General features: G+C 42.6%; 1 protein-coding gene across 1 annotated transcript; it reads left to right on the top strand.

Moving 5' to 3' along the window:
• The first annotated feature begins 380 nt into the window (after positions 1 to 380).
• LSM11 (LSM11, U7 small nuclear RNA associated) lies at positions 381 to 12,308 on the top strand. Its single transcript, XM_047730973.1, has 4 exons — positions 381 to 885; positions 7,372 to 7,511; positions 10,025 to 10,108; positions 10,566 to 12,308. The coding sequence occupies exons 1-4, from the start codon at positions 441 to 443 to the stop codon at positions 10,974 to 10,976; spliced, it is 1,080 nt and encodes a 359-aa protein (XP_047586929.1). The 5' UTR covers positions 381 to 440; the 3' UTR covers positions 10,977 to 12,308.
• Positions 12,309 to 24,445: the final 12,137 nt, after the last annotated feature.

Below are 24,445 nucleotides of genomic sequence, written 5' to 3' on the forward strand. Positions count from 1 at the left end.
ATGTAAAGACCCAAAGAAGCGAAATAACTTGAGCCCAGGTAGGCTCGCCCCCAGCGAGGCTTGGCATGAAAGCATACTGGGACTCTGCCCTCTTCCAGCCTCTTCCCACCAGCTCAAGCTGGGAGTATACGGCAGTTTGAGAGCAGGGAAACGCCTAGAGAGGCTTGTTAAAATGCCGATTCCAAAATCCACCCCCGGGGAATCTGGAGTATTAACAAACACCCTAAGTGATAATGATATAATTGGGGAAACACGGCATTCAAACAGATTAATCTGTTATCCAACCGGTGTAAAGGGCCCGGCGGGGCTGAGCGCGGACAGATGCTGCCCTCCGGCGGCCGCGCCGGCGCAGTGCAACCCCAGTCCGCGGCTGCGCAGTGCCGCCCTCTGGCGGCTCCGCTCCTTCTTCCCATCGGCCTCGGCTTGCGGGCCTTTCAAACATGGAGGAGCGGGAGCGGGGGGCGAGGTCGGCTCGCGCCGGGAGCCCCGCGCGCCCGCCGAGCCCGCGGCTGGATGTCAGCTCTGACAGCTTCGACCCTCTGCTGGCCCTGTACGCGCCCCGCCTGCCGCCCATCCCCTACCCCAACGCGCCCTGCTTCAACAACCTGGCCGAGTACGAGAGCTTCCTCAGGACCGGGGTCCGGGGCGGCGGGCGCGGGCGGGCGCGGAGCGCGGCCGCTGGCTCGGGGGTCCCCGCCGCCGCTGCTGGGCCCTCGGCCAGAACCCGCCGCCGCCAGGACGCCCCCGCTCCAGACCCCGAGCGCATCCAGCGCCTCCGTCGCCTCATGGTGGCCAAGGAAGAAGGGGACGGGGCCGCTGGGGCGCGCCGGCGGGGTCCGGGTCGGAGCAGGAAGGCGCCGCGCAACGTGCTCACGCGGATGCCCTGTGAGTCCGGCGGGCGCGGGCGGGCGCGGGCGGGCGGGGTGGGGTGGGGTGGGGTGGGGACGAGGGCCCCGCCGGCTGCCCGGAAGGTGGTGGCCCAGGGGGCGTTTGCAGGGCGCTAGGGACTTGGAGCAGGTCCGCACGCATTAGGGGGAGGGTCTTGGTGAAGGCTGCAGAGCTAATCCACCACCTTAAGGAGGTTCTCCGTGTGTCAAGTGGCTAATGGGGGCGTGGGGAGGGTCTTCTGGAGTAATGAGAGGTCTGCATGAGCAGGGAGTGCGGGGAGAGTGCTAAGACTGTAGAGGTAATAAGGAGCCATGGGAAGGGTCTGGCGGGTAAGGGTGTAAGTCAGCGGGGATAACGGGGTCCGTACAAGTGGCTACAGGGGTGATGAGGGGCCTGCAACGAGGGTCTGCGGGTGTGATGGGGATCTGAAGAGGCGGTGGAGCCCGGAAACGGGACATCACAAGGAGGATCTGCAGAGGTGATGAGAAGTCTTAGGGATCACAGCCAGAGGGGAAAGCACAACCAGTATTAAGGAAAGGAGAGTGTTTGGTTAGTGGGATTGAGGATGGTGGGATGGAGTGTGGGGAGACCTGTCTGTTCAGTTAGACCAGGGGACATAATCTCATAACTCCTGCACATTGACAGCACACCTTCCAGGGTGCTTATAGGAGAAGGGCTATGGGGTATTGATACACATGTTTGCATTACCAAATCACAAGTGCTGGAATGCAGCAGGCACAAATGCCACTTAAACCCAGACACTGCTTCACAGCCATTCTGCCAGGATGGGCGCAGGAGTGTGTCTGTCAGGCTCATATTACCATATGCGCAGGTTATTTTAAGTTCTGAAGGTGTAAATGACACAAGGGAATCTCTTGGACCTTCCTAATAGATCCTTAGAGTAAAGCTGTAAACAGGGGAGGTTGCTAATGTGTGAGTTAGGTCTTATGCACATGGAATAAAAACAGCCAAGGGTTATTATGTCTTTTGTCATCTGGCAAGCATTTCTGACATCTGCCACTGAACGCCATGACCTAGTTAGCCATTCAAAGAAAGCATCTGTATCCTGATAGCTAAATTGTAACATTATTAAATCACTGCCTTTAGAGTGTTGTGCTAAGCAAGGGGATATTTTGTTTCATTCCTAGAAGTGTTTATTAAGAGAGAAATATCCTGAAAAGCTGTGTGCAGTTAGATGTATCTTTGTCAGATCATTTACTGTGACAGATAGTGCCAGAGCATTCTTGCCAAAGCTAGGGTGAACCCCAGCTTGCTTGCCCAACAGTAACACAAAGATAAAGTATGCATGTCCCTAAAATAAGAGCAGTTTGGGGGACCTTATTTTGCCTAGACTTTTTGCCACTATCAGATCTTGGAAATGCACTCCAAGCCTCAGATTGTAACATTTATTTCCATTTTGCCAGTTGTTGTTTTGCTACTGAGACTGGCAAGGGAAAGACATATTTCTATATGGCAAGTGGTTTTAGCTTTACCTATGGAGCACTGTGCTATATTGGTAGGACAGAGCATGAAAACAGCTTTGTTGATTTCCCATGGTTAAATATATGCCTGGAATCAATATCTCAGAATGTGCTATAGACACTGAAAATTTTATTTTATTTTTAAAGATTTTATTTATTTATTTGTCAGTGAGAGAGAGAGATAACAAGCAGGGGGAGCAGCAGGCAGCGGGAAAGGGAGAAGCAGGCTCCTTGCTGAGCAGGGAGCCTGATGCCAGGCTTGATCCCAGGACTCTGGGATCATGACCTAAGCTGAAGGCAGACGCTTAACTGGCTGAGCCACGCAGGCGCCCCAGCACTGAAAATTTTAATCACATCACTAGAAACAGCTGTTTCTAGTATACATGATAGTATACTAATAGAGTATACATTTCTAGTATACATGAGTATACATGATAGAGATGGGTAGACCTCTCTGAGAACTGGTGAGCTTCAGGAAGCAAGAAAAGTGCAGGCATGTCTGGATGTCTCAGTCGAATGTCTGACTCAGTTTAGGCTCAGGTCATGATCTCAGGGTTGTGAGATCTATCCTGGGCCCTGCCTGGGGCTCCCCATTCAGCAGAGAGTCTGCTTCTCTCCCTCTCCCTCCCTCTGCCCCTCCCCCTGTTCATGCACACACCCTCTCTCTAAAATAAATAAATGAATCTTCAAAAAACAAAAAGGAAGAAAGTAAGAAAAGTACAGAAGCAAGGGTGAAGATTAAATTTATTCAGAAAGAGTTCCTGGAAGATTTTGGCTTCAGATCTTAAAGTTAATTTAAGGAAGGACATGGTTGAAGATAACAGTAATTATTTAAAAATTAAGCTATTGAGGTATAATTTACACACAACAAAATAGCTTTGAATGGCTAACTAGGTCATTGTGTTCAATGGCAGATGTCAGAAATGCTTGCCAGATGACAAGCATTTTGAGTGAGTTTTGACAAATGTGCAGTTGTGAAATTACCACCGCAATCAAAATACAGAACAAATCATCATCCCAGAAAGTTCCCTCATACTTTTTTAAGTCAATAGACAATTTCATTGTTGCTAATTATAGCTACTGTTATTTATTTGGTAAGTGCTGTGCTAAGCCCTTTAGATGCTTTATATCTTACTTTACCCCTAGATACTATTTTATAAATGAAGTTTGTTGAGCTTAACTACTTGCCCAAGATCACATAGCTAGTTAGTTTGCATGTGAGACTTAATGCTGAGTTTGTCCAAGTCCAGGGCCTGTGTGTCTGGGCCATTATGCTAATCTCAAGTAAAGGAAGAGGGGAGTACATTCTCATTTTTCTTTGCTTGCTTCTTTTGGTGGGTGGAGGGTGCCACATAAGTGAGGCAGAGGGGTGTTTGTCTAGGATAATGAGAACTGAATTTGGGTCCAGAGAAGGATTTGTTAAAATACTTTGAAGACCAAAGAGTTTCTCTTTGACTTTGTTTTAATAGATAGTGGGAACCATCATGTATATTCTTAAGCGAAAGCACTTTTAGGGCAATGCTTCTAATAACTTACTTTCTAGTAGTAAAATGTATTTATGGAGGTTTAGACCACAAACTCAAGGGTTTGACTGCTGACTTTTTTAGTTTTGAACACTGACTCCACTTTCTAGCTGTTTTCAGTAGGTAAGTAACTTAAACTCTTTGGGCCCTCAGTTTCCTCATCTGTAAAGTGAGGACAGTAATAGTATCTACTTATAGTTGTTAGGTTTAAGTTAGTTAACCCATTCAAAGCTTTACACCTAGGGAAATTCTCAGTAAATGTTAAATGTCATTGTGATTGTTATAGGTTATTGTTGTGGTTATTGTTTTAGACTGTCATAATTAAAAGCTCCAGGTCAGGATGTATATATACCCTGCCTGTATTGGGTGTTGGCTCAGCTGTTCACTAGGTAGGTAACCTTGAGAAATTATTTATTTATTTATTTATTTATTTTAAAGATTTATTTATTTATTTGACAGAGATCACAACTAGGCAGAGAGGCAGGCAGAGAGAGAGGAGAAAGCAGGCTCGCTGCTGAGCAGAGAGCAGATGTGGGGCTCGATCCCAGGACCCTGGGATCATGACCGGAGCCAAGGGCAGAGGCTGTAACTCACTGAGCCACCCAGGTCCCCTGAGAAATTATTTACATAAACATTTCTGAGCCTCATTTTCCTCATCTATAAAGTGGGACAAAATAATATGTTAAAGTTGTGAGGATTAAATCAAGTAACATGCATAAAGTTAAACTTACCCCAAGGCCTGCCTCATACCTAGACTGCTCAGTAATTGGTGATAATTGATGGTGTCAGGGATGATCTGAAGGGAACTGGGAGACTGTTATAATAAACCAATCATCTGATAAGGCTCTGGACTGTATTATTGGTTGGGGAAGGAGAAAGGAAGGGGTATGTCTTAGTTATTGAGGATCTATTGTCTGAGCTTAGTGTGGCCACAAGTAAGGAGAAGAATGGAGTTAAGAATGACCTGGCTTGGGGTGCCTGGGTGGCTCAGTGGGTTAAGCCTCTGTGTTTGGCTCAGGTCATGATCTCAGGGTCCTGGGATTGAGCCCCACGTCAGATTCTCTGCTCTGCAGAAGTCTGCTTCCCTCCCCTACCCCCCCCCCACCCCCACCTCTCTGCCTACTTGTGAACTCTCTCTGTCAAATAAATAAATAAAATCTTTAAATTAAAAAAAAAAAAAAGGAATGACCTGGCTTCAGAAGGTTAGGGCCTAAGAATAATGGCAATGGAGAAGGAGATCTGGAAGAATAACTGTCTTCAAAGATAAGGCATATATTTTTGTTGTTGTTGTATTAACTTTTAGAAGACTGGCTTATATATATCCATTTGGAGTTTGTTTTAGAGACTGCTGGAAAGAGATCAGAGTGTGCATTCTGATTCAGAATGTGGAACTCATTTTTGCCTTGGCAGTTTGCTGTGATAGGTGGTGCTAGTGTTATATTTTTGATGATACAAGGAGTGAAGTGGTCCCTGGAATTACACCTTATTAAATCTTTGGAAGAAAAAAATCAAGAGAAAAGTACAGATATGAGAGTTGAAAGACCTGAGTTTATCATTTGTTTAACCAGAATAAGAAATTGTTAAGATGTGTGTTTGTGTGTTCTCTCTGGTTTGGGGGCTCAGGGGGCAAAGTAGTACTTCTGTTTATTTACAAGTTAGAAAAAGAATGGTCTTTTCCACTGTTGGAAGAAACACATATGGGGGTGGGGAGAAACAGGGAACGTGTATATGCAAAGAGACTGATCCAGGCAGTATGATCAGTTTCTAAGAAATTGAATTATAGAGACTTATTTCTGAGATGAATCTAGAAGATAACTAGCTTAACTTCATTTTATGAATAAGGAAACTCAGACTTGTGGAGAAAAAGTTACTCAAACATTCAAATAATTTCAAAATACTGCTATTGCCATAGCAAAGGTAGATGATGAAGGTCAGACCAAGGTGCTCATGTTCCTTTCCAAGGCCTCTGTATCTGCCACACACTGCCTTCAACTGTGCCTTCTTGCTGATTTTTCAATCTGACACAAACTCCTACTTCTCATCTGCTAAGTTACTTTCTTCAAAGAGTATTTTCTTTTATTAAATTATCACTGCCATCATTTATAAGCTGATCTAGGAGTGAGGGATAGGGAGGGGTAAGGGGGGATAGTGAGGGATATGAATGAGGGATAAGGAGGTCAAGAGTAACCTGCTTAGTTTTACAGACTGAAGTGCAGGACTGCTGTTCTCTTTCATGCCACTAGAAACAAAACAAATTTTTGTGTATTTGCTATTGATGGCAGTAATCAATCTCCAGAGTATTTTCCCTTGCAAATCTGGGAGGAAAGACTGAGACTGTGTATGTGTGAGTGTGAGTGTAAGAGTGTGTGTGTGCACATGTGGTTTTCTTTTGGAAGGTTTTATATAGTATAGCCTTCATATTGTGAAGGCTAAGTTAATGTGAAGTAATAAAAATAAAATTCATCTCCGTTCCCAAGCTCTGAAAAAAAGAATCCATCAGAGTAAAGGCTGCAATTTATAGTCCCAGCATTCTTCCCATGAGTCGTCATACTCTTTTTATGTGATACTTATCAGCAGTATCATAGGAGCCTAATGCCTAGCAGGTGCCTCTGTATCAGCCAGGCTTGGAATGCAATCACATCTCCTCCTCCTAGTGTAAAGACGATGTGCACTGGAATCCAGTGGCTTCAGAGAGCCCAGGCATGGAGTGTCTCCAGATGGGCGGCCAAAAGTCCATTCTCCCTTAGAGCACTGCCCATGGTGAAGGGCAGATGTTTTACATGGTTTGTTTCCTTTAAACATATGAACGTGTTGTTTGGTTTTGGGTTTTTTGGTAAAGAGTCAAGCTGAATATGTGGTTCATGAGAATTATCCTTAAAAACAATGTCCTGGGGCACCTGGATGGCTCATTCAGTTAAGCGTCTGCCTTCAGCTCAGTTCAGGATCTCCAGGGTCTTGGGATTGAGTCCCACATCGGGCTCCTTGCTCAGTGGGGACCCTGTTTCTCCCTCTGCCTGCTGCTCCCTCTGCTTGTGTGCTTGCTCACTCTCTCTCTCTCTCTCTCTCTCTGTCAAATAAATAATCTTTTTTTTAAAAAGTTTTCTTACCCAGATATAGAACTTAGAAGAATTTTGCTGCTGATGTGTACATTTAATATGGGGTTTTTCCCCAAAAAACATTTTTAAATAATGGTGCATCTTAAAATCAATGACATCATAGAACATGATATATGAGTAGTGAAACACTTGGGTGATAAACAAATGTATGCTTTATCTCCGTCCTGGTGGAATCTTGCCTTATTTCAGTGTATGTTGCCTGTACTAGTTATGTTGCCCATCGGGCCTTCCTGTTTCCATAGTGAGGTTTCCACTGCACTGTGTTGCCTAATGTTGCTAGAAATGGTTAGGTGGTCTTGGTTGTTAATTCTGGGAATGAGAGCAGATGTTCATGCTATGCTCACTGTTCTTGTCTTGTTTCAGTGCATGAAGGCAGCCCTCTGGGTGAGCTCCATCGTTGTATCCGGGAGGGAGTGAAGGTGAATGTTCACATACGCACTTTCAAGGGTCTTCGGGGCGTCTGTACAGGCTTCCTCGTCGCCTTTGACAAGTTCTGGAATATGGTAATTAAGCCTTTCTTAAGAGGTTGGAGAACTTTTTAGTGATTACATCTTTTGTCTGTCTAAAGTAACCTTATTTAGGAAAACCTATAGAATAACTTCCCAGAAGAACTAGGATTTTTGCATTCTTGGCTGACAACAAAAGAGTACTTTCTGTTGATTCCTTTTTTTTAAGGCATTGGCTTTCAATCAGAGTAGTTTTACTCTTCTCTCCCTCCTAGGGACATTTGCCAGTGTCTGGGAACATGTTTTAAATTGTCATAGCGGTGGCATAGGGTATTATTGGCATCTACTGGGTTGAGGCCAGAGGGGCTGCTGCACATCGTACAGCACACAGGATAGCCCACCAACAGCAAAGAAGTATCTGGTGCACAATGTCAAGTGCTTACTGGGTATTTACCCCAAAGTTACAGATGTAGTGAAAAGAAGGGCCATCTGTACCCCAATGTTCATTCAGCAATAGCAGAACTAAGATGCCCTTCAGTAGACGAATGGATAAAGAAGATGTGGTCCATATTTACAATGGAGTATTACGCCTCCATCAGAAAGGATGAATACCCAACTTTTGTATCAACATGGACGGGACTGGAGGAGATTATGCTGAGTGAAATAAGTCAAGCAGAGAGTCAAGTATCATATGGTTTCACTTACTTGTGGAGCATAAGGAATAACACAGAAGACATTGGGAGATGGAGAGAAGAAGTGAGATGGGGGAAATCAGGGGGAGACAAACCATGAGAGACTGTGGACTCTGAGAAAAAACCTGAGGATTTTGGAGGGGAGAGGGATGGGGGGTTGGGTGAGCCTGGTGGTGGGTATTAAGGAGGGCACGTATTGCATGGAGCACCGGGTGTGGTGCATAATCAATGAATTTTGGAACACTGAAAAGAAAAGAAAATGGAAAAAAAATTGCATAACCCTAAAAAAGAATGTCAAGTGCTATGGTTAAGAAACCCAGCCTTAAGGAATAGTTACCTATTCCAACTGTTTAGGAATTTTGTATCAATTTCCTACTGACCATTTTTCGTTCATTTCAAAATATTTATTGATTTCACACTTTTGACTAGTACTTTACCACAGAGCGAGGTACAGAAATTTCAGAAAGGAACTTTTACTCTACAGTTTTAAGAAGATAGATGAAGATAGAGGGGAAGCAGGCATCCTAATAAGCCAGACATGTTGCGTGGTATTTCCTTAGGAAGGAAGTGTGCCCCCAGTCTCCTAGAGGCTGTCTGCGTACTAGACATTTGTGGGAATGAAGAGATACATTATAGCACAACTGCAATATGAGGCAGTTAAAATAGGAACACCAGGCTTTCTGGTACTTCTTTTTTATATGGTCTTCCATCTCCAACTTTTCTTTTTCCTGCATTTTGTCTTCATCCGTGCATTCTCCTAGATGAGTATAGTAGTTGCTGGCATTTATTAAGCACTTAGCTTTTGCTGGATATACTAAGGGTTTATCTCAATGAACAAAGTTTACTACTGCTCTATTTTACAAATGAAGAAATTGAGGCTAGAAATGTTGAATGATTGGCCCAGATTATCCTGTCAGTAAGTGGAGTTCTAGAACTTAATCCCAGGTGTTTCTGACTCCTAAGACCATGTTTTCAACCACTGTGGAATCGGAAGACCTGGATTTGAATCCTAGCTTTACCACTTGGTAGTTGTGTTACTCTAGGCAAGGTAATTTCTCTGAGGCCCACTTTTCTTATATCTAAAATGTAGGGAAAAGTACTTTACTGTTACAATTTTACAATTTTACCTTTGAAGGAAAAGTATTTAAGAGAACATCTTTCATATGATGGCCATAATAATAATCCTGACAGCTTATATTTGTGGGATGAGTTACACTTTTCAAATTGATTTCTCATACATGATCTCAGTGGATCCTGAATAGCTGTCCTCTGAGACTGATCTCTCAGGGACAAAAATTCACCAGCAATTCTGTATGAAAGCCGGTTAATACCTGTTCATTGCTGTCATAAGACCTAGAAACTGAGGAAGGAAAAGAAGCAGTAGAATAGTGTTTCTCAAAGTGCGGCCTAGGGGCATCCTACATCGCAATTGTAGAGTTTCTGGTTAAAGCAGAAAGTTCCTGGGCTTTATCCCAAATTTACTAAATCAGCATATCTAGGAAGTAGCCTTGGATTGCTATTTTAACAAGCTTCTTAGATGTTTATGCATACTGAAATTTAAGACCCTCTACCATGCCTTTGGAAAGGCTCCTTACCATTGACAAAACCAATATTATATGATGATAGCAATATAATATATGGAATATAATATATATATAATATATGGAAATATATTATATGGAAATATATAATATATGGAAATCTTACTCAGAGGGTACCAGGTATTACCATTTTTTTCTGCCCAAGAGCAGAGTCACTTGGTAAGTTTAGTTCCTCTAAATGAGATGTTTATTCTGATTTTTAAAATTTTTCCTGGAAGCTATAACAATAATATTTTTAATTTTGCTGAATTTTTTTCTCCTTTGGGTGTTTTTCTAGGCACTTACTGATGTGGATGAGACCTACCGAAAACCTGTTCTAGGCAAAGCATATGAGCGGGATTCTTCATTGACTCTAACTAGGGTAGGCTGTTTCCCCTGACTTCCTGAGTACCCAGTGTGCTTACAAGCTGAGAAATGGAGATCACTGAGTGTGGCAACGGGTTTTCCTAGTGGGAGAGCTCAGTTGCTGTCCACTATGTATGCCTGAATGAAGAGCTTTGTTAGTCTCACTTCCCATGCTTTCAGTTAATCGTAAATGAGTCTGCTTTTGACCTGCATGGTATTTAAACAACAGGTCACCTCTTGAAATCTTTCCATTTTATACCACAGGAAAATGAAGGTGCCTTTTCTCTTGACATTATTGATTTATCTGTATTATGGCTACACACAGAAGATTCATTACTAACTTTTTTTAAAAATGCACAACAAGGAGCCTATAAAACCTAATTAAGCAATCTGGTGGGTGTTTTTCTATATATTCAAATAGGGATGTCGGAGGCTAAAGAGAAGGCTGATACTTATCATTGCTTTCCTTATAGCTGTTTGATCGCCTAAAACTTCAAGATTCTTCCAAAAAAGAAGGAGATTCTAAGTCTGCAGTTGAAGACTCCACTCTGTCCAGATATTCCCAGACGTCTACTTGGAAGGTGGCTTCAGTGTGGGGAAGAGGAGATACTGACCGGGGCTCACGCAGGCGTTCCCGCTCCGTTCCTTCTTCCCTGCAGGCATCTGCAAGGGAGGAGTCCAGGTCAGATATGTCAGGGAGGACTACACGGACAGAAGGGTCAAGTGCGGGAGGTACCTTTTCCAGGGCCACCACCCTTTCCAGGGGCCAGCCCCGTAAGAAAAAGCGAAAGCCCAAAGTGGATTACCAGCAGGTATTCACTCGACACATAAATCAGATTTTCATTCGAGGCGAGAATGTCCTGCTGGTTCATCTTGCACAGTGACCAGCTCGACCTCATGGGAGCTTTGGTTTTTAGAAATAAAATGCATGAATTGCTGCTATGCTGTATCCTAGTACCCTAGTGAAACTCTGAGTTGGAATAATTCCCTCTGGTCATGCATGTACAGAGCATAGAGCCAGGCTCAGGCCCTCTGGAAGAGGAGCTCCCTCCAGGGGAGGGAGGGTATTTGCATTAGTATCAGGTCAGAAGCTGTACGGAGGAAACAACCTGCATCTTATTTGCTGTCATGGTCAACTTTAGACATTCGAACCAAGTATCAAATCTTCATTTGAATTAGGGGTCTGGTATGAATTAAATTCACCCCACAGATACTATAAGGATGGAAGGGAAACAACACCTCAAAAAAAGTTATTTCATTTCTAAAAGCTAGTGCCCTAAGTACTCATGAATTTGATTCTAAGAGTAGCAGTATAAATTTCCCTGTAGTCTTGTATCCACAACTTGTAACTGACCTTTGAATTTTGCTTTACACCATTCTCCCTTCATCAAGATATGTAATTTATTATCTTTGAATAGCTATAAAACTAAGAAAGCTACTAACTTATGAAAGAGTAAAATTTGGGTAGCTGGTATGCTCAAAGCAGCCAACAACGAATATTCTGTTTTTACCCCTCTCATTATTTAAAGGGATACAGGACTTCGGGGGTCTTCCTCACTTACCAGAGGTAGCTTCTGAGACTGGCATGCCAGGTGGGACTAGAAGATGCTCATGAGGTGGCTTCTTGTCCTTTTCCTACACTTCTGTGGCATGGTGCTAGTGCATGTACCCATGTATTGCCCTTCTGTGTGTAGTGCGAACTGTTCCGTGAGCTTATGGCAGGTGACTGTGACCTTCATATATGGCTTCAAAGAGTTCTGCATGAACTCAGTAGTACATATGCATCACATGGTTGAGAGTTCCCTTTCCAGTTAGGGCTGGACTGCGTAGAGTAACTTTCAGAATGGTATTTCCATGAAACAGGAGTGCTAGTTTTATTCCCTCGTGTCAAGCCGAAGAGGTTCTTACAAAGTACAGTGGGTGGCATCTAAGGGACACTTTACTCACAGCCTGGCTTGAGTAACAGGAACACTGTAGCACCCTCTGGTACTTCTACTTGAATCATAATATATGCTTTTTCAATCACTAGTACAGAACAGGCTACATCTAGACACAGACTGTTAGGCAATAATTGATTTTTCATTTTGTTTGTATTTGGTTTTATTTTAGAATAACATGTTCAAAGTGAGAATAAGAAATAGATAACTAGTTAAAATGCTTGAAAAAAAAATTACCCTTCTGTGTTTTTTATGTAACTTAGGTAAGCCTTCTGAGAAGCAGGGTGAATAACGTCGAGGGAGTTAGGCCACCTGGTCCTTCTGCTAGCTGGGCCACTGGCTCATCATGCAATGAAGGGAGAGTGACTTAACCCCTCCGTGCCTCAGTTTTTCCCCTCAGACACCTACCTCACAGGGGCACTGAGACAAAGAATTTTAGGAAGGCATTTTAAAGTCTCTAAACATATTTAAGTGCCATGAGTAACTTTTACTAACTATATTTCATAGCTTGGTAAGAGTTCTATGTCTTATGAGCAGGGTAGGTGCTACATACGAAAGTCATCTCTGTAGGTGTCATAATTATGAACTTGTCCTCAGAAGGCAGTGATATCTTCAGGAACTGTTTTCCATAATCCATTCCTTTCTCCTAAAGGCAAATGGAAGTTCTTAGAAGAATATCCTCAATAAAAGAAGAGTAGTGTTTCTTTGCTGCTTCCCCCACATCCCAGCCCCAACCCTTTTCTGATCATCGTCAGAAAGAATTCCCCTGAACTTTCAAGGGATTTATACGGTAGTACCAAAGGGACAATGCACATCTAAAAATGACACATCCCCAAAGGGGAATTGTGGAAGATGTTTTGTTTTGTTTCGTTTACTTGCTTTTATTTTAAAACGCACTGTAAATGTTTGTCTTTAGAGCCATATCAGAAACATTCAGAGAAGTTCCATGTTACAAAGTCAAGCAGTTACCTTTGGAATCCGCTTATCTAAATTCTCTTCTAAGTGGTCTGTCTAGAATCTCAGTTCCTCAGTTAATAGTTATCTTGTTGAATCATCAGGCACCCCTGCCTCTACCTCTTTACTAGTCTTTCCTGTTAGATGTCTTCCTGTGTCTGCCGTTCTATCCCTCGGCTAGAAGCTACAGTAGATACCAGGTTTTCCCAATAAAGTATAAGTTTGGTATCAAAAGGAATATATCCATTTCCATTCATTTTAGTGCCTGACTAAATCTAATGTGATTTATTTTAAACACATGCTGCATTTTCATGTTTGTATATAATGTTCATATGTCCAGATAACAATTGGTTTGCTACTTTTCTGTCTAATCTAATAATTCTGGTTCTGGTTTAAAATTATTTTAAACTCATGTGATCAGTCTGATGTGCCCATATGCCCCTCTTAGTGATTCTAGGGTGAAAACTATTTAAGTAGTACATGTGGTGTTTTGTATAAAGTATGACAATTCTTTTTATAGGAAAGTCAATTTTTAAAAGTATTGCCTTTTCTTTATTATTGTAGAAATCTTTCAAAAGGAAGAAAAAATTGGTTCTATTAACTTATATGCTGCTCAAAATATGTCATCACCTAGAACATTTTAATAAGTTGCTATGAAAATAACTGAAGTCTTCCTCAGGAGAAGGAAAGAAAAAGGGAAAGTAACAGCCAGAATGGTAGAGTTCTGGAGGCCCCCACGAGCTCACTTGAAGGGGTGCCCTACACAGCTAAAATGCAACAAAACTGGTTTCAGGTGTTCTCCAGGGATTTGGGCTTAGGACATTCAGTAGGAATAGTACTTATTTTTGAACACCCAACATGGGTTCTTCAAAGTAATCTCTAGACATGGGAATCCATTTCCGAGACAGTTCATGGGGCGTACCTGTGCACTTCTTGAGGTCTTCTCAGGAGCACTGAGCCACGGGAGATGTGGTTTCACACCCAGAGTGATTTCATGTGCCATTATTTGTGCACAGAGGTGATCCTGTGCCTCTACCACCAGGAGAACTTCTGCTTTAGGTTGTTTGTTCTAGAACTTGGGCAGCATTTATGCTCTTTCAGAGACCATCTTATGATGGCGGGCCATTTGTGAGATGGGTAGCCAGCGTTAGCCATGTCTAAGGCAGATGGCTTTACACCAGTCAGTTTCTTGCTGTCTGTGCATGGTGTATATCAAGTCAGAAAGCCTAGAAACCATTCACATTAAAGTCTAGGTGCATGAGAATCCTTGCTCTGAGTTGGTGGGTCAGGAGGGGCTTCATCTCTCCTTGTGATGAAATTGTCCAGGCATACCTTAGGAGATTGTCAAAGCATGAACCATGAGCTGTCTTTAATCCTCAGAAGCTGTGTACAGAAGTCTAGGAATACCACTTACCCCTTGAGAGGAAAAATAGAACCCTAAGTTGATGCTGAGGGGTTTTATATTTCTATTTGCAATATCCCCAAAGCCACTGACATGGGCAAAATCATGAAATAGAATCGATTCTGTAAATTTTCTCTTAGTTTTTGCCTTTAGGAAAAATTAAAGTTATTCAAAGACAGCCGGCTGTCACTGGTGCTGCCCCAAATCTTTCCCATTTTTATGTATTTTTTGTGAACGGAATGGTTGCTATGGGAAGGCCAGGGTTCACCTTCGAGTATCATGGTATAGATATAATGGTTTAGCAACTGTTTTAATTTTTCTCTTCCTGTGCCAGGTACTAACTTCAGTCAGCCCCTTTTCAGGAGCTTCTATGCATCAACCTATGTTTTCCTGGGCAGTAACTCCCAGATGCTTTTCTTAGGGATTATAAAGCAAGAAAATCTTATCTGTGCCTATGTTGCAAAGGTGGGTGGTCTGTCATTACTTTCTTGCAAATTGAGTTGGTGGATTTTAGATAAGTCTTTGGGGTTCCTGTCACAGGTTCCTGGGCTCTGAGGAAGGGTTGTGCCTCTTTTACTCTCAGTGTTTTGAGTATTTTTCAAGTGTTTGTAATTTATCTCGCACTCCTCTAATAAAAATGAAAGCTATCTGTCAAGGAATGGCTTTGGATGGTTCAGAGATCTAGGGAAAAAGAAATAAGTACACCTGAGACCTTCAGTTGGTCTTTTATTTATTTAGAATGAAAAGTAGTTTGATAAGCTACCAGAGTTAGTGCTGCTTTAAAAACACTCTCTGAAAAGATGGCAACTGTCCCTCAGGAAAGCTATAAAAGCTATTCCCAATACATCGCAATTGCTTTTGATTTTTAATCCTTTGGAGCAAATGTCTGATGTTATGTCTGATGTTATGTTTTTAGAGCTGTGGGGGGAAAAAATGCCTAAACAATCTTAGGAGGTATTATTTAAATGATTATCTGGCTGAATTCTGTGTAAGCTAGGTTCTAGGGCAGCTGTCCAGTTCTTCTTCTATTGTCCTGACAGGAACACAGATAGTGAGCGATGTCTTGAAAAGTGATTTGCTTATTTCATACTGACATCTAAAGACATTAGCCTTCTGTTTGGCAGCCCTGGGGATACCCCTCTGCTCCGTGACTTATTAATGTTTTTTAAGACAAGGCTAACCTGGATGACTCTCTGTATTTATAGTTTCAGCATTCATATACCAGCTGCTAAAAGAAAAACCATAACTTATAATCTTGTCTTGAAATTACTCCCAATTGTGAAGTTCACCTAAATTCTTCATGTTTAGGGAGGATTGCTGCTAATAACGTCAGTTTGCAGTGTTCTGCTTTAGGTATGTGTCATATGGGAGTCTGGAAACTGTAATAAATATGGTTGTATTAATGTACTGACTGCTTTGTCTCTGCTGATTTTGAAGGGGAGGGGAGGGGAGGAGGCAGGGGAGTTTATTACCAAGTGAAGACACCCCTTGAAAGCTAATGTGTTTCAAGCCTTCTGCCATCTCATTGTTGTAGCCTTGTGCCTTTTCTTTACCAAAGCACACGCATCTACATCAAGTCTTCTTGGGGTGACTTTGTTCCTCCATGTTTATCAGAGACTCCTTCTTAGAAAAGGAGCTAGGCCCACATCATGAATTATCTCTTCCAAGCTCCAAGCAGTGGTAATTGCCCTGTGAATTTATTCTACCTAGTAGCTCACTGGCATTAACCCCCTCTCGTCATGCTAAGGTCACCCTTCACTCTGCTCCCTCTAAGGGTTTGACCACATTTGATTAATTGATCCTCACATGGTTCCGGAAATATTTGAATTTGTCACCAGCTTCCTTCTGTGCATGTACCGGAAGTTGAACTGCCCCAAGATTTGCCACGTGGACTACTTGATCTCCTCTGTGTGCTTCCAGAACTGAGTCACCTGGGTAAGGTAGACAAAAATCACACTGATGCTTAGGGAAACCTCAAGTTAACCATCAAGACCCAATTCTCCGCCTTCAAAGAATATATTAAGCTGGGTTTAGCTGACATACAAGAATTTTCTAACCAATACAGTGGAGGGAAGAGAGGCGAGACCCACATACTCCAATTCTCCCCCTTGCTTGTTTGTTTTGTATCTCAAAGACTTCTGATTAAATGAGAATGTCCTCATTAATCAAAATAAAGGCAGAAGAGTCAGCTAGCTTGACATTTAAAATGTACGGTGACAGTTAAATATGGGCAGGGGGATGGAAGCCGGTGGAAGGAGAGATACCTATTATCTTTTCCTAAGCTTCCTGGATTTGAATGGCAAGGACAAGAAGTTTATTGCCTCACCACATTCTTTCCGGAGCGGGAGAAGCACTCCTCAGTCTGCTCAGCCGCCGCTAGGTGGCAGTGGGTTCAAGAGAATGGCGAAACTGGAGTCCCCAGAAGGACGTGAGTCTCCGTGGGCTACCGCTACCAGTCACCGTTAAAAGCTCACCAGTCTGAGCCTAGATGATAGAGGAGAAACAAGCTATAATCAACCCAAGTGGCAGTACAAACGCCTCTTCCCGGGCGGCTGGGTGGCTCAGTGGTTAAAGCCTCTGCCTCAGGTCATAGTCTCAGGGTCCTGGGATCGAGGCCTGCATCGGGCTCTCTGCTCAGCGGGGAGCCTGCTTCCCCCTCTCTCTCTCTGCCTGCCTCTCTGTCTACTTGTGATCTGTCAAATAAATAAAAAAAAAATCTTAAAAAAAAAAAAGTTTCTTCCCAATATTGGATTTGCCTAATCTGAAGCCTAGGAAAGCTGACTGATGGCAATCAGCCACTGAATGTGCTTGGAGAAGAGTGGTGAACAGCGAGCTTGCTCAGCGTCCCCTGTTTCAGAGTGGCTGTCACTGGTCTCACATCATGGTCTCACGCATCTGGTCAGCTCCACCCAGCCTCTTCCCAGCTGCTGGCTAAGGAGTACCCCGGGGAAACCATCTCAGTGCTCCCATTTCTCAGCAGTTGTCTCACTTTTGGAAACAATTCAGTTCTACCCAGTATTGATGCCTGAGAGCCCACTTATGAGATAGGTTGCATCTGTCTTATGGGTCCATGACCAGACTTGGGTCTCCACTCTGAGACTAAACAAATATGCTCCTGAATCAAAGGAAAACTTATAATGGACACAGAAAAGTCTGTTGTTTTAGGCTGGACTCGGGGGGTATGAAGGGTGGGTGGTCAGTGGTAGTGAGTCTCCTAGCACTTCATGTCAAGGCCTTCAAAAGACCATGTCCCCTCTATCTCAAGAAATAATTTCTCAGAAGCATATAATAAAGAGGATTGCCAAATATGAAATAATAAATAGGTAAGGTCTCCAAATGAATAATTAAATATAAGATTATAATTTAAAAATTTATCTTGTGCCTTTTTGGACTATCATAACTTGTACCACATTTCACTCAATCATGCTATGTGAAGGGGCAGCAGACAGATCAGGCAATAAGAAATACTGTCATATTTGAGCATCTCAGCCCTGTGCCAAGCATATTATAGGCATTATTCAAATACAAATTCAATACTTATTCAAATTCAAATACTTATTCAAATACAACCGCCATAAGAGAAAGATTTTTATCTCTGCTACATAAGTGAGGCAAGTAAAACAAAAAGTAACTCGGGACGCCTGGGTGGCCAGTTGGTTAATTAAGCATCTGCCTTCGGCTCAGGTCATGATATCGAGGTCCTGGGATCACCCTGCTTTGGGCTTCCCTGCTCAGCAGGGAGTCTGCTTCACTTTCTCCCTCTGCCCCCTCCCTTGCTTGTGCGTGCATGCGCTCGCACTCTCTCTCTCTCTCTCAAATAAATAAATAAAATCTTTTTAAAAACCCACAAAAAAATAGAAAGTAAATTGCCAACATCTCTTTGCTAATCATTGGCAAATTTGGGATACTATCTAGGTCTGACTATTGAGTTTATTATTAGCCAGCTGTAACTTAAAAATATTAAATTTCTCAAGCACTGACCAGGAAACAGACAAAGCTGAGTCATCCCCTCTGATTAATCAGAAACCAGAGGGCTGTCTTAAAATATGGTTTGGTGATCTGCTTCAAGTGTCTCTAGTCCCTTCTGATTCCTACTGTTCTTTAGCTGGAAGTGAACATGCACACAGGGCTTCATGGCTTCCAGAGGATAAGGTTGGTGGGCACCCCCAGGGCAGCAGGCCCACTGGGACTGTGGGAATAGTGGCCGCCAAGTGAGCACCAGGAGGTATTTCATCCACCAGTAAGTTTGGCCCTAGAAGGGGTATCAATCCAATAGCCTTGTTAAAAAGCAGCTGGAGTAACACAGTGGTCTTTCCCAGCTCTTCAATATGCATTAGAAAATCTGCTGTCCCTTTCCTTCCAATGTTTTCCAACATTTGGGAAAAATGCGTTCTCTTGGCCTTGACTATAAATTCATCTTTTTTTTTTTTTAAATAGTAATTCATCTTCCTAAACTCTTGTCAGGGCTAAACTATGGATGTGCTAAAGCAAAGAAAAATAAAGAGTACTTGAAGGCTTACAGTCTTTCTTCTGAGACCTGAAAGGGGACACAAGCAGAAAGGTTTGGCAAGCTGTCTGTCCATCTTGTAGAATTTCCCTTCAACTTGATAATGTGTTAATTTCCAGAATACAGCAATCCTGAGAGGAGTTCACTATTGTAGGCTCCTGCACTAGTTACTTCAGAGCCTCAACTTCCTGATTTCTAAAATAGGGATTAACCTATATCAAACGTACCTCATAGGGTTGGTGAAAGATAGTGGTTGGTCCAGACAGCAAGCACTTAATTTTAAGTCATTTATACCGTGATGAGCTTGCTGTGAGATGCTTAGCATTCTTAACTTCCCTGTGCCTGCACTCTGTGTCCTGAAACCTGGCCTGGCAAACGATGGACAGAGCAGAATGCTGTTGTCATCCTTTTTTCTAGCACACAGGTGTTCGAAAGATTGTTCTCAGGCTTCTTGAGTTCTCCGTGCTTTCTTACTTAGCTTTCCCTGGGTTAAAACATCGGAATATCATCAACTTCTCCACTTCTGGGAGAGCAGTGTGCTCCCCCAGGATTGACATTAGGCTCCACGGGACATTCATTAGTTGGGGTTACGAGAGGACCACAGGGCACTGGAATGGTAATTTCCTACATGGGACCCCAGTGACCCAGAGTGAGCTAGCTCAGCTGGTCTGAGCATGTGGCTAATGAGGGAAGGGTCATGGTTTCACTCCTGTGTGGGCCAATTAGTGTCACGTGGAAAAGCACGCTCCTGGGGCATCAGGCAGCAGCCTTACATGTGTGTGGCACTGGTCTCCAGGATGGCTCAGTGTGGCCATCATCACCATCAGAAACTCAACCCAAAGCCCACATCTTCTTTCTTTTTATTACATAGTTCATTTTTTCCAAAACATGGGTCAATTGCAGAGCTCTTTCACCATTTTTGCTTTATCCTAAGCAGACTACTGCTTAATTATTCAGTGTTTTTCTATAGATTGACTCACTTTTTAGCTTACACTTAAAAAGAAGCTGTACATCACTACCATCAATGGCAAGTGAGAAAATTTGCCCTAAATTGAAAGTACACATTAAAAGAAATATACAACTATTGAAATTAAAATGTTTGTCTTCATGCATTTTATCTGCAGACCCCTCATGTGCCACAAGTGATCCATGTACCTGTGTGTTAGTAAATGCTGCATTATATAAGTTTCATGTGTTTTATAATACACACAGTGTCTGTAATAAAATGGTCACATTAGCAAAGACAATACTATGAAGCAGTTGCTTCAGTGGGAAGAGTTGGGTTCAGTGACTGGGGAGTTTCACACTTGAAGTGATGAAATTATTCTTGCAGGAATTTCAACACCAAAGGTCTTTCTAAATGCCGTCAATGTATAGCTATAAAACCTCAACTCTGAACAAATCCAGAGTTTAATTTACATCTAGCTTTTGCTCAAAAGTCATGGCTTTTGTTCGCACTCTCTACTGGCGCTATCATTAACAACTGTGCTTCTTACACGTCCTTATCATTATCACCTGTTTTATGATAAACAAAGCACAAACATGCAAAGCAGATGTGTTGGCCACACATCTTTGTTCCCCTCCAGTCATGAACCAGTTCATGCTAATCTGCCTGGTTGGCCAGTTCCTTATAGAGTTCGAATTATAACCAGCAGTAGTGTTGGTAATAAAAATGTATTCCCTAATTAATTGAGCATGTTACATCCAATCCAGTTATGAAAATGTGCACTGGAGGAAAAATACACATAAAAAGATGCACACACACACACACACACACACACACACACACATCCCTTCAAGGTTGAGAGAGGGCCCAGCCACTTCCATTATTGGAGACTCCCAATATACTAAAAAAAAAAAAAATGAAGAAAGGTCAAAGCCAAGTTGCAAACTTCGCAGTATATTTTAAAAATTCAAGTTGAAAGATAGCATTCCATCCTCTTTGTGTACCTGTGAGTAGGTGTGTAGCCTCATTTAGAAATAGAGTCCCAAGTGGTGCCTGGGTGGCTTAGTGGGTTAAGCCTCTGCCTTCAGCTCAGGGTCCTAGGATGGAGCCCCACATTGGGCTCTCTGCTCAGCAGGGAGCCTTCTTCCTCCTCTCCGCCTGCCCCTCTACCTACTTGTGATCTCTCTCTTTCTCTGTCAAATAAATAAAATCTTAAAAAGAAAGAAAGAAATAGAGCCCCAAGTCTGTATGTGGAATCTTCATGAATGTGAAGTCCAGAAGGTCCTCCCTTCCTGCCCCCATGTCCAGAGATGAGATTTACCAGAAAAAGGGACTTATAAAGGGATCTGGGTTCAAATATATCATAAGGCAGAGCATAACATTTTAGCAATGTAGGAACACAGAGTGTATTTCCTTCTTCTGTCTCCTCCCTTACCTTATGACTCTTGCAAAAAGCCACTCCTGTTATTTTGGTGCTGCCTGGGTTTACTTTTATACTGGTTACTTTTATACTTTTATACTGGTTACTTTTATTACTTTTATACTTTTTTACTGATATACTTTTATAGGTTTCTCATGATCCTTGGAAAGCCATTGACTGGTAGCAAGAGGGCCAGACCATTTTATAAATGCCAGAAGACTTGCTTAGATCAGAAAATCAGAATATTAAGAAGCAGGAATGCAGTTATAGTTTTCTTCCACTGCATGTAGACCTGATGAGTACTTTAACCACAAGAACCACTTAATGACTGCACACTTGTGCACGTGCGCACACACCCACGCACCGTACAGAGCAAGGAAAGGACTTCATGCCGTTAACATCCATAGAGTTCTCAGTGCACGATTCTTGCTAAAACAGTAAGACTGTGTAATGGGGAATGTTGTGTATGTATTTATGTAAAATAGTATAAAATAGTATTTACTTAAGAATATCTGTTGGGATTCTGTTTGTATGACCTTGTTCTAAGATTGATGCATACTTGTGATCTTTGCCTCTGAGGGCAGAAAGCAATTAGTTCATTTGGTAGTCCTGTGAGAAATCTTAGACCTGTGTACAGCTTCTTCCCTACCCTTGCCAGGTCCAATTATGCCTCAGCTGAGTTCTCTTACTCCTCTTTCTCCCCGGTCTCCAGAGTCATCTGAGCACATCTGTTGCTCCATGAAAAGTGTTTTGGCAGAAACTTTCCTCACCTCTGTTGGGAGTCATCTGTCCTCACTGTCTTGGAACTGTTTTGCTTATTTTATTTAAATAGATAGATAGATAGATATAGATGCACATCTATATATCCTTATATATCAATATATATGTGTCATTTTAATAGAGAGTTCAATATTATGTATGACATCAAACCAAAAGTAATACAGATTCCAAATCGTTTGGGAGAAACTGCTCTAAACCCTCACATGAAGGAAGAGCCTGGAAGGATTCAGAATGTTCCCTTCCAGCTCTGCCTTCCACTTTGGTCCTTCCTAGATCTAACCCTCAGTGATCATACCTCAAATCTACATTCTCTTTGAGTGGGTATTCAAAATTTAATACAAACTCTTCATATTGAAAACTATTCGCAAGGATCTGGTAGACCTCCTTCAGGTCACAGAGATCTTCTTGGCAGAATTTAACATGCCGAGGAACACACCCCGCACAGGACTGCCCAAATACATGGCATCTAGAGTGATATAATAGATGCCTCTGTTCTTGTAGCACCTGGAAACTCTGGACCAGTCACCTCCAGCCAGAAGCACCGACAGCTTCATCAAGGTCTCTCGAGGGTGGCTGAGTGGAACAAGGTAGGAAGATGTAGCCCATGGTCATGTCAACATTGAACCTGGTGAGCCTGATAATATCCAGATCGTTACGCCCCATGTCAAGGAGCCGAACACAGAACCTAAGAAGTTGCTTCATGACTCAAAAGGCATGCCATTGCCCATCGTGGGCAAAGGCACAGGGTGGCTGCTACTGGAGGAGTGTGTGTTCCAGGTGCCCCAGATGCCAACACCAGCTACATGACTCGCAGGGCCCAGTGAAAAACGAAAATGCAGGGCTACTTGTTCAAAAATCATTTGAAGATGCCAACAACAAAGCCTGAAACCAAGAATGGGGTCCTTCAGAGTGCGGGGTCCTGTATGGTGGTCCAGGTTGCACACCCAGGGAGCTGGCCCCGCAAGACGCACAGCAGCAGGCCGAAGTGCATCCAGTCGCAAGTTCAACAGGGGCAGGGAGGGGGCACAGAGGTTCTTGGCAGGCACCGAGTCTGTCTTCACACATATTGGATTCTTCCCTCTGTGACTGACGTGCCCTTTCAGAGGTGTCCAAGTTGGCTGTGCTTAGTAACTACTCTAACTATGCATGAGTGGTCTATGAATTAAAACATTTTTATTATTTTGAAATAATTTGGTTTGAAAAAGTTCCCAAAGATTTGAAATCCAGTCACACAATCTCAAGGAATTCCAATAGGGCAATTGTGAGTGAAAGAAAAGGAACGGATAGATTCTTTAAATATGATTCAAATATTATAAAATTTGAAATGGCTTCAAAAAATGTTTTACTTTGTTGGCATTACTAACTTGTGTGAACAAGGTTTATTGTTCGTGGTGAATATCAAGAATTTGGAGAGACTGTGATTAAAGAATCGTGACTGGATTACGAAAGTCTTCTTCAGGAATTGCTATTTGAAGCACAAAATCTGTTGTGAAAGGCTATAGTCATAAAAAGCAAATGCTAATTTCTCATTAAAAATTAAAGACATTATTTTTTGGAAAGTTTATACAAATTCAGTATTTAATATCTTCCCTAAATTCTGAATTTTATTTTCTTATAATTATATAATATAAAGAGAAAGAATCATGAAGGCTTTTGCCAAGCCCCACACAGATGCCCTAAGTTCCCTTCAGTGTGCCTTAAAATAGTGTCATTTTCTCTGTGCGTCAGGAAGTAAAAAAATATGTTGGTGGCAGCAGTATAGCCGGCGGCTCTCTCAAGGGGTCAGAAACAACTCATCTGCTTTCACCTACTAGTGGTGGCAGAGGCTACCGGACTTCAACTTGGCAAACCAAGGCTGACTGAAACGGAACTCAACCATGGTGACAATTCGTGGGATTTTATAGAACTGTTGAAATGATTCCATGTGCACTGCATGTGAAGTGCTTACAACAGTGCCTGGAACATGGGAAATGCTCAGTTGAGGGCGATTACTATTACCTGGCACCGTGGATAACTAGTACGTTGACAGATTCTGTTGAATCTTGTCCACAAGGCCTCTGCTCTGTTCTTGACCTCACTTTCCATTCCTCCTGTTCCATCCCACCATAGCTTAATGTTGTAACACTGCTCAAATGGACAATTATATTAGCCTCTTAATTTGTCTTTCAGCTTTCAGTGTCTTCATTTTTGACCCATCTGGTTTAGTTAAGATGTCTTAGGGGGCAAGTAAGAGACTATCCAACTGAAACTTATTCTTTCATGTAGTAGGATATCCAAAGTTTCCAGAGTTGGTTCAGCCTACTCAACAATATCAGAGCTCTCAGGTTTAGCGTGTGTGTGTGTGTGTGTGTGTGTGTACATACACGTGGGCAGATGTGTGTGTGTACTGTTTGGTTGTTTTGCCTTC

The sequence above is a fragment of the Lutra lutra genome, chromosome 5, assembly GCF_902655055.1.
Source record: "Lutra lutra chromosome 5, mLutLut1.2, whole genome shotgun sequence".
NCBI classification, from domain to species: domain Eukaryota; kingdom Metazoa; phylum Chordata; class Mammalia; order Carnivora; family Mustelidae; genus Lutra; species Lutra lutra.